At 37.6% G+C, this 11,294-nt stretch overlaps 1 protein-coding gene across 3 annotated transcripts; it reads right to left on the bottom strand.

Moving 5' to 3' along the window:
- Nucleotides 1-72: 72 nt before the first annotated feature.
- Nucleotides 73-2,931, bottom strand: LOC148023442 (putative UDP-arabinopyranose mutase 2). 3 transcript variants are annotated; one of them, XM_087696412.1, is made up of 5 exons: nt 2,771-2,931; nt 1,639-1,958; nt 1,292-1,542; nt 871-1,039; nt 73-672 (listed from the first exon to the last, which is right to left on the bottom strand). In XM_087696412.1, the coding sequence occupies exons 2-5, from the start codon at nt 1,933-1,935 to the stop codon at nt 340-342; spliced, it is 1,050 nt and encodes a 349-aa protein (XP_087552538.1). In that variant the 5' UTR covers nt 1,936-1,958; nt 2,771-2,931; the 3' UTR covers nt 73-339. The 3 variants fall into 3 exon arrangements, with proteins under 3 accessions (XP_087552538.1, XP_087552539.1, XP_087552540.1); XM_087696413.1 differs by having other exon boundaries at nt 1,639-2,022; nt 2,771-2,925; XM_087696414.1 differs by having other exon boundaries at nt 1,639-2,052; nt 2,771-2,905.
- Between the last annotated feature and the right edge of the window lie 8,363 nt (nt 2,932-11,294).

The raw sequence follows: 11,294 nt of genomic DNA, 5'->3' as shown, positions 1-11,294 counted from the left end.
AAATAAGATGCATTTCTATAACTAAACGATCCCATTTAACGTATGTCCCTATGCACATGCAATTCAACAAAGTTAAAAGTGAAATGCATTTCCATTAGGCTTCAACTGTTATTACCGGAACAAATTGAATGTAATTAAAATAATGAAGGACGGTCTACGTTAAGAATTTGTCAAGAGACCTAGTCCAAGCCTAAAGTGACCTCAGAACAAAGAGAGGCCCAAAGACTTGCAAACTACCCAAACAGGGCCTCATCACTAGTTACAATCCTGGCCTTAGTCTGCATTCCAAAAATAAAAACCTCTGCAGCAACCAATAAGAAGTTAATTGGTGGATCTACATCAGTTTTTGCCATTCACTGTTGCTGGTTCCTCAACTGGGTTAAGCTCCTGCCATGCTTCAATCCAGGTTACCATTGCTTCAGATAGCTTCACAAAGTACGGATCCAGTGAAGACAGCTTCTCCTTCACCTGCTTAGAAAGCTCAATGTAACATCGTTCAACTGTGGTGGCATCCTTGGGAAGCTTGACTGACTGGAAGAAGGGGATAATTTCTTCCTGCCAAAAGATTCCCTTGTACTCTTTTTTCAGATTCACAAATGGATTGCTCGCCTTGCTGTGGAAGATGTATGGAAGGCCAGTCTTAACTCCATAACCCAAGTGGTCACATATCACCTGCAAAGTTCACACATTTTCTAACAGTCAGTAAGATTGAACCCTCTATTGAACTTATGGAAACTACACTTCAAAATCATACATTTTTCTGTTATGGTCTTTAAAACCTATTGATCATAGTCAAGCAGAAAAATGTATCTCATTCCTTGTTAATGCTTGACCATCCCGTGTTTCCACCAGCCACCACAAGAACTTTACCTTGCAACACCAGCCTGCCCACATATCATCATATCGCCCAATGGGTTGCCCATCTCCCATAAGCCCAAAATACATGGCTGGTCCAATCAATTCACGATTGAATGCCAAGTTCATCCCACACATGGGGAACAATGTGCCCTTCGGAATTGTCATCACTGCATCTACATATCTGCCGCACATAGACACACTTCTAAGCAACAATTTTCAAATGAACATCATTCATTACTCTAACATCTATATACAAAAATACAGAAAACGAGATTTCTGGTCAATATCTTCTCTGCTCGCAGGAGTACACACACACGCACTCACACACATGCACATGCACACAGCTAGGACTACTACTGTGATGTAGAAAGGAATTGCTCAGCTTCAACCGACATACCGGCCTAGTGTAACACTCAAAATAACTAAAACTCACCTAGTATTCCTCTCTGATGGTTTTACAAGCTGTGTCGGAGCATCATAATCAGGAATGTTGAGCCACAGACCATGGGAAATAGCTGTGGGCACTCCCTCTCTAAGACTGAAGGGATAACCACGAACAAAATCAGCTCCTTCACGGTAGGGATCATACAGGGTGTTGAAGAAATAGGGAGTAGATGGAGTCAGCAGGTTTTTAATGTGTTGCTCAAGAGCATTGATATCGTTGCCTGATGGATCTTTGGCGACCTGCCACATGTGAAAGAACAATTAAACAGCTTCTCTAGCTGCATTGCTAGGACAGACATACCATTGAAAGAACCCACAAGAGCTGAGAAAGCTTACAAAGCAGTCATCATCAATTGTGAAGATGTATTTCTTTTTGGAGACCATGTAACCAAAGCAGCGACAAGCGCTGTCCTTGAAAGAAATGCAGGAGGCCTTGGGGCCCAGCATCTTGTTGATGTGGTTGCGGTTGTAAAGCTCATAGTCAAAGCCCTCGGGTACCTTGATGGCCTTGGTTGGATCACCATCCTGAACAATGATGAGATGGTAGGGCTGGAAAAAGGGCCTCCACATCTCCAAAAAATCCAAGTTACGGATTGTTGGGATGATGATATCGAGCTCATCCTTCAGGGCCATGGCTGAGATGATGGCTCGAGTGGCTGAGATCACAAGATGGAAACCAGCTATCAACCGGGTCAAAACAACAATTGCAGAACTTGAGATCTGAAACAATGGATCAAAACACCCCACAATCTGATTGCGTTTTAGATCCCTAGCAGCTTAAGTAAAAACCAGAACTTTAGATCCCTAGCAGCTTAAGTACGATCAGAATTTCCGGTTTGCACTGAGAAATTTGCCTCCCTACATTGCACATAAAATTAACCATTTGATTGGTGCAAGATTTCTGTTCATAAAAATTCTCCACAAATCTCTCAACGTTGATCAAATTAAGCACTTGGTTGATGTAAGAATTACAAATTCTGTTCATAAGAAAATTTCGCGTGCAGTTTCGATTGATGTGAGATTTGAACATTCTATTTAGCAATCAAAATTTTCTCATAGGGCATGACACCACTGATGCAAGACTTAACAAAATTTGTTCCCAATTGAACTATCATGAGACCAAAAATCTACTGTGTGCGAAAATCGAACGCAGAGAACCCCCGCCCCCGCCCCCCCCCCCCCCCCCAACCTTCTGCAATTTAAAGAAAAGTTAAATGTAAAAAAAAAAAGGGCGAAACAAACCGAAGGTCTGGGTCCACCAAGCAGAAAAAGGAAAGACAGTGAAATGGCAAAAGAATGAGTTACTACGAAAACAGATCCAAAAGAATGACAGGATCTAACAGGATGGGGAAAATGATGGGATTGAGCAATCAAAACACAAATCTGGTAGAGGGAGATCAGAGATCAAGCTGTCTGTGTGTGTGTGTGTGTGTGTGTGTGTGTGAGAGAGAGAGAGAGAGAGAGAGACCTGCTGCGACAAGATCCGAAGCTGCTTCAACAGTCCTTCTACGTCGTCTTCACGTGAGAGTGGGAGACGCCCAGTCCTAGGCCTTCTATACCGTCTCACAAACTGTGTGCGTGTATATATGTATGCGTGTGCGTGTGTGTGTGTGTGTGAATCACAGAAGAGTAACCAGATTTAGGCAAGAAATAAAATGATAATCGCCCTTTTGGAACCAATTTTGGGTTGCATTTTCTTCATTATTTTAGGACCGTCGGTCACACGAACAACAGTCGTGTCCAAATGCAAGAGCCCATGATCTCCCCTCAAACAATAATCCACATCATCATTTTGCCCACCGGCCTGCCCAAAATGGTGGGCGTTTAATAGGTACTAGAGTGATTTGCAATGGTGGACATTTAATGCCCTAGAATGTGATCAACATTACTACTCCCACTTTGTAGATAGAAAAGTATAGTTGCTAGGTCAATGTGTCATCGATTCTATATGCTAGATCACATTGAGAGATTCTAATCAATTTGCATTAGGCAGTCGAGGTGGAAAGCTACAATTTCTAGTAATGCATAATCGATTCTATATGCTAGATCACATTGAGAGGTTGGCATATGTCAAATAGTTAGGGAGATATATATATATAGTTTTTAGTGTTGCATCACCCACCGAATATACTAGATCACTTTGAGAGACCCTAATTGGTTTGCAATCTATTGGCGTATGTTAGCTAGTGACAATTGGGAATGTTGGTGCAAGTCATGTGGTCGATGAGTTTGCTAAGGCATTTGCTAGTAGAGCAATTTATTCTTTGGGGGATTGATTGTCAAGGTATGACTAGTTCCAATTGCCAATGGAGAGCAAGGGTATCACTACCATGAAGACACCCTTGGGCAATGTATGGATTTGTACCCTTCCTTAGGGTGCAACAAACTCTATGGCACATATGATGAATGTGATGAACAAGGTCTTAAGGGATTATATACCACATTTAACTATGCATTTCTTAGACAATGTACCAAGAAAGGGTTATGTAGAGGATGAGAAGATTGAAGAGCATGTTTGCAAAGACTTTGTTGCCAAGCATATAGTTGACTATAAAAAGACTTTGGCTCTCTTAAAGGAAGTGCATTGGACTCTTTTGGGCCAGAAGTATGTATTTGAAGTTGAAGAGGTATTGATTGTGGGTCATATGTGCGGCCACTCTTTCTCAAGCTACTTGTCTCCCTCTTTAAGAAGGCAAACATGTACTCTTTAATCATGCATGTTACATGGCATTATATCTATCCATCTAAAAGTAAACCTGTCAAGCCTAAATATGATCCCCCACTCTTGCTCTATCAACTTATGTTAGTTAGATTGCAAGCATTGCAATGAGTTGCACCCTTTTATTACTAAGAGATTATCTCAAATAAACCACTTGTGGAATCACATTATCTATGTTGAAATGACATTGTTGGCCATACACATTCATGTATGCATGTTACATGCAACATGAAGCACTAAATTGTATTGTATGATATATGCCTTACTTAAACTTCATTGAGGAGTTAAGCCCTTAACTACTCTAAATGTAGAAATCATAAGCATTCATTCGGTCCATATTTGAGTTTGCATCATGTTGAAAGGATGAACAAGCTAATGTTAAAGCCCCATTGGTTTCTAATCATGAACTTCTTGACCTTTTCCTAATTACCTATGGTCAAAATATTTTGAATGAAATCTCACAAAGTATGCCATCACAACTTGATGCCATAGAAGAGAACATTTTCATTAGCTACCTTTTCACCTTGGGGTTATTGTGCATTCATGTATGCTCCATGTATGCAGCATAGAATTGTGCATAAACAATTAGTTTTTTCTCCAAACACTCCATCACATCACCAATATGAAGGGAGTGAGCCCTAAAGTGGAAGCATGGAGCGAAAGTAAGAGCTATGGTGAAAGGAGAGAGAGAGAGAGAGAGAAGAAGAAGATGTGGGAACTCCAATAGTCACAATGTGTGACCGGCCTTCCCTTTATTCAAATGTCACTGAAAGAATAAAGAATGAAGTGACAATGATGGACGCTTGCCACCTACAGTGTGTAGGTCCGCGGGTATGTGAATACTATCAGTATAACTAATAAATGGGTAGCTAAGCATAGGCACCTTTACCCCCAACAACCTCCCACTTAAAGATGAATGTGCCCCTAGTGAGAAGAAAACAAGAAAAAAAAGTGACAAATTACAAATGTACATAAGTACAACAGGATGAGGAAAGACATCATCTCATCCAGTGCCCATCAACTCCTTAAGAAAGGCAGAACGCTCCGCTGAGAGACTTAATAAGCAAATTTGCAGGATTTTGGTTAGTTGAGATCTTGATATGATCAATGGACTTGTCCTTGACGACCTCTCAAATAAAGTGGTAATGCACCTCAATGTGCTTTGTCTCCACATGGAAGGTCCGATTCTTAGCCAACTTAATAGCACTCATAGAATCCGAATGCAACATAGGGACTATGTTAGTAATGCCAACTTGTGTTGTCACTAGACGGCCTAACTAGAGAGCCTCCTTGCAAACCTCAATGGGTGCAACATACTCTACCTCTATAGTAGATAGGGCCATGCATTTCTGTACCTTGGACATCCAAGAAACATCACCTCTAGCAAAGGTAAAGACATAGTGGACTTCCTACTGTCTACACATTCTGCATAATTAGAGTTGTTGTATCCCATGACTACTACATGTAATGGAAGCTCAGTACATAACCAACCAAGATGCATACATAATTGACCATAGCATGACAGAGATAGGTGTTGGCCCAAAAGTAATGTCAAATCAACCCACTAAGCATCAACTGCATACATAAAGCATGACAAGACTATGTACATGTCACCAAGTCCCACGGTCTCATTGTAAGACCCTCAAGCTCAACTATGTAACCAAATGGTCAATGCAATATCCAATTTTCAAGAAGTGGCAACAAAATTCAAATGCCAAATGAGCAAACAAAGCTCAAAACATCATGTGGAAGGCATCCATACATCCAAGATCCGAATAGTAGATACCTTGGAGCATCCAACCCAAGTAACTTGCAAACCTCTTATTGGAGCATCAAATAACCATTTATAATAGTGAATGAAAATCAATGTCAAGATTAAAAGCTCCAATCTCAGTTCAAAGGCAATCTGGAAGCATAACCAAACATATAACATGAACCATAAGCATCAGTATATCAACTCAAGTAGCCGGTAAGCACTTAAGAGAAATAGGCATGTATTTCACTGATTAAATGAGCTTCAGTCCTAATTATTATTTACAACAACAAAAACCTCTATAAATTGAGCAAAAGAGTGCTCAAATCATCCCCAGATGAATTAGCATCAAATAGACAACCTAGGAAGCATAAGTGACCCCTAGACAATGAGTGAAGTATTGTCTTGAACTATATGACAATAAACTATCACAAACTATGAATCAATGGCTGATCCTGTGAGCTTCAAATGAGATATAAGATGACAAGACCGATGTTGGGGAAGATTCCAAATATTTCCAAGGGTCGGGAGGAGTGCCAGGAGCTGGAGAATGAAGCTAAGACTATTTAGGGATGAGGGGCAAAAAATAGACGCAAATCACACTAATATTGTTGTTGCCTTTGTTGCCCACAATATGGCTCTGAACAATTATGAATGACCTCTAGCAATGTCCTAGATCAGGCCTCAAGAGGGGAGAAGAAGCCAAGAAGAGGATGGAGCTCAATGCATACCTTAGGGTGAAGAATCCATGTGATTGCCATTAAAATTGTGGAACTGAAGCTTTTCTCCACAAGCTAAAGCAATGCCGAGTCGAGCTCCTCAATGCCAATGCAATGACTCTAATACCAATTGAAGAGAGTGAGCCTTGAAGTGGAAGCACGGAGTGAAAGCAAGAGCTATGGTGGAAGAAGTAAGAGCAAGAGAGAGACACACACAAGATGTGGAAACTCCAATAGTTACAATGTGTGATCGACCTTTCCTTTATTCAAATATCGCTTAAAGAATAAAGAACGGAGTGAGGAAATGGGCACCCACCACCTACAGTGTATAGGTGTGCTGCTGGTATGCGAGTATTGTGAGTGTAACTAATATACAGGCAGTTAAGCACAAGCGTCTTTAGCCCTAATACAATAAAGCAACAAGCAATACTTTTCATTACATACACGGAAGCAACTATTTGGATACTTAAATTTATGCTCCATGTTCTCACCATTTGCTTCCTTTGGGTAGCATGGATCAAATATTATATTCCAAGTTGTTTAGTAGGCAAGTCAAATTCTAATGCACAATCCCTCCTCACAAGTTCATGACCTTTCAATGTTCTTGAATCACTCCATATGTAGCATACTAAAAGGAAGCTTTGCAAATCTTTTGCATTGTACACTTAGTGTTGAGATATCGAGCTCCACTCGTGATATGCCAGGGTGACCGTTGTGCATTCATGTCATCGACGTGTCAGTTTGTAGATGCGGTTGGTACACCGCCCATGAATAATAGCTACATGATAGCTATCCTTATCTACTCTAGTTCGTGGCTCAGTTAGTATGCCACCTTAGTTAGTTGAGTTTGGTTTGAGACCCATATATAGGGTTCTTCTATTTCTTTGTATTAGAGTTCTTTTGGCTTACACAACTAAGAAGAGGAAAACTGTTTTCAGCCTCCACCCTTGTGTGTATTCCCCCATTGTGCAAGCAAGAAAGCTACAAGTGAGACTCCTTCCTTCTCTCCCACAATCTTGACACTTAGTTGACTTCAATCAATGCCCTCGTTTTGAAGAAAGGATGATGTGAATTTTTGTGTGCATTATTTTGAAATATGCTAGATCAAGATTGTTCTTATTCCATTGACACTTATTTTAACAAACTTTGGGTTGTTCTACTTATCTTGTTCATTGGACATTCAAGTTGTTCAATCACCTATTCTTTTCAATAAATTGAGTGATGCATCCACCATTTTGATTCCATTTCTCACGAATAATATGTTTGCTTTAAGAACTCAAAAGACAACTTATATATGGGTTTAGCTTCCTCTTGTTCATATTTACCAAAAAAGATTTTGGGCATGTAACATCTTTCAGTAAAATTCTCATTTTTTCATTGGCCTAATCTATCCACAAATCAAACTTGCTCAAATCTACTAACATAAGGACTACTTTATTGTAAGACAAACATGTATAATGACACATTCCAATGAATAGAACCTAAGCAAAGAATAGAGAGTATACAACAAACTAGAGTTAAATTGAAATTTTCTTTTATTACAAACAAAGTGATGTAATGATGGCTCTATCCATGTGTTTGTTTCCACATTAAAAGCTTAAATTGCAATCTAGATAGATTCTACATGAAGAGATTACAACTTGCTAGACGAACCTCGATTGGACAAATGGACTATCATAGTTGTGAGAGGGCTTTCTTTTAGCCCATGAAGGTGGTTTGTCAACTTGCTCAATATACTATATTATTAATCTTTGCCAGTCAACCATGTATATAATTTCTACTAATAAAATTGCTCCATTTAACTCGTAGGCTAAACCAACATTTATTATAAAACACTTATGATTTTCAGCAAGAGTGATTCTTAAATAGAACGACATCAAGAAATATTTGTATGCTTTTTCCTAAGCTTAGATAAATCAAGGTATAATTACATTGTAGCTATAAGAGAGGTCTTAAGTACACAATAATGGTTGTTAGTATACAAGTAGAACATGTGGAAATGGATAGACCAAGTTTAAGAAACAAAGTGTGTATATACACAAACATGAAAACCTATTAGAGGCAAAAGAGCCTAAGACCTCATGGTCCAATCTTAGAAGCATACAACAAAAATGTTAACGCTTCAAGAACACAAATATATTATTTTTCCAAAACTAATTATTCACACTCCATCAAATGCTTCATAAATTTCATGGCTTTCTCCAAATTTTTGATCAAAAGATCTATCCAACAACAAAATAAAACACATTAATCCTCCTTACATCCTCCTTGCATACTACATGTTTACATATGCAATAAGTTACAATTCTGCAGTGAATTGGCAAAAAATCAAATCCATGTAAGATATAAAAATCTAGTCACTTTTCCAATTGCTTTAAATCAATAATCAATCAAGTAAATTAATAGATTAATAGTCATAACATTATCAGGGATAGAAAAGCAACTATCCTCAATTGACAAGTAGAGAAATAGCAAGGGGAATCAACCACATCCAAGTGCTACCTCATGTGGTAGATCATACAAGAATTAATTAAGAATAATGGCAATGAATAAGTGTGCTATCTCAAGCAGCGCATCATCACAAAAATATAAGTGACCATGTAGTACAAACACTACCTCATGTGGAGTATCGATGTTTGATTGAAAATTCAATGTGTTTGTGCATGGTAAGCAAAATTAGATTATCATAAGTTGGATAAAGTGATATTTTTGAAATCTATTGGGATTCTTCTACTAAATGGTGCTTATTTTTATTAAGTAATGATGATATTGATGACTAGTTACAACTACTAATTTCATCATAGTCAAGAATAATCTCTGAGGTTAAAACCTTAGTATCTTCCTAATGCAATTGTGGATGATCAACCCACTAGAGTTAGTAGGTGGATTGCTCTAAAGGGTTTTAATAAGTTAATATGAAAATAATTATGGATTTGCCAATGAAGTGGGTGAGATTCCTTAAAAAAAAGCATTCTCATTAATCTTGTGAGCAATTCTAAAAGGTTCATAATATCTTATAGTAAGTTTAATTTTGGGATGCCATTCAATAGATTTCAATTTTCTTTTCTCAATTCAAAACCATATCAAATCATTTTCTTTAAATTTCATAGCTTTGCAATTTTTATTTTCTTGGGCAATATACTATAATTGTGATTTGCAATTTTTATCAGTGATTTGTATAAGATTTTCATATGGTTATTGGCTATTGAATCAATCACATATACATTAATGGAGATGGTGCACATGAGTGCACTTACTAGTAGCAAAATGGGGCATATTGTTACATGCAAGTTGAAGGATAGGTAGCTATTGATCCCAATCAATAGCATGGCCAATAGTGTAACACCTAAGAAGATCTAGAATAGCGTTATTGGTGGCTTTGGTTTGTCCATTGCTCTCAGGGTGGAAAGCATATATAAACTCCATTTCAGTGCCTAAATTTTGAAGAGAGCAACACAAAAATGATTATAGAAATGGCCATCTCAATTATAAGGATAACCTTAGGAAAATCATGATGAGGAAAGATTGTATGAATGAATACTTTTGCAACTTAAGGGGTGGAGAGAGTGATTTTACAAAGTATAAAATAGGGTTACTTGCTAAACCTATCAACAGTTATCCAGAGCATGTCATTATGGGATGATATAGCAAGTAAACCAATCATAAAATCTATTCATATTTGTTCCCATGATCCATTAGGGATAGGCAAAGTCATAAGCAAACCATAAGATTTACCATGATGATGTTTGATACACTATGAAATAATATATTTAAATACACATTTAGCAATATCATGCTTTAAATCAAGGTAATAGAAATATTCTTTAGATGTAGCTAAGGTAGATTGAATTCCTCGATGTCCCATGTGCAATGATGTGTGCATTTCCTCCATAGCATAGCAATAGCCCTATAAGGTGTAGTTACATTTGCTACACATGACCAAAATCATTGCAAATGCATTTGTAGGAATCATTAAATCAAAAGTATGAATTGCAACAGTAGAAATGTGATTTGAATAGGCAATTTTACTCTTATCAAAACCAAGTTTATGATGTAGTAAAACATTTTCATGAGGTCTACAACTAAGTGTATCATTGACAACACTAATATGTCCATGTTGATATCATAGGGTAAGAAGCCCATTTAATATTCTTGTCAAATATGAAAGACTAAGAAAGCAAGTGTTGGATAGCCTACTGATCAATTTTAATAAGAACTTCGAATCCCATGAGATAATGCTTGCATATATATAAAGCATGCACAACAACTAGTAATTCCTTATCATACATACTATAATTTAGCTCAAAAGGTTTTGGTTTCCAAATTTCATGGGCAATAGGGTTTTCGTTTTGCATTAAGGCTATGCATATGCCAGGTCTACTAGCATCAGTTGTGACTAGAAAGAAGGGTTGGCTAAAATTTGACACTTGGAGTATAGGAGCATGGATCAATAAGTACTTTAGTATATCAAATAATTTTTAGTGGCTAGCCCCATACAAAAAACAATATTTTTGTGCAATAGAAGTGTTAAAGAAAGAAGAGATAGCTATTATTGAAAAATTTCCACACACTTTTGATAAAAACCATCTAAACCAATAAAGGGATGAACTTCATGGACATTCTTGGGCAGATGCCACTCATTAATAGTATACACTTTCTTTGGATCAACTTTTTTCCCTTCTGCAAAAATAATGTGACCAAGATTTCCTATTTAGTTTTGAAAGAAAACAACCTTAGCAAGGTTAGCATGAATATGATTATGATGCAGAAAATTAGAGATAGTTTTTAGATTCTCGTTATG

Source organism: Lygodium microphyllum, chromosome 16, assembly GCF_053477565.2.
Source record: "Lygodium microphyllum isolate KBCC chromosome 16, Lygodium_microphyllum_v1.1.10, whole genome shotgun sequence".
Classification (NCBI taxonomy): Eukaryota; Viridiplantae; Streptophyta; class Polypodiopsida; order Schizaeales; family Lygodiaceae; genus Lygodium; species Lygodium microphyllum.
Note: the sequence above shows the minus strand (reverse complement) of the source record. Positions and strands in the feature narration are given on the sequence as shown.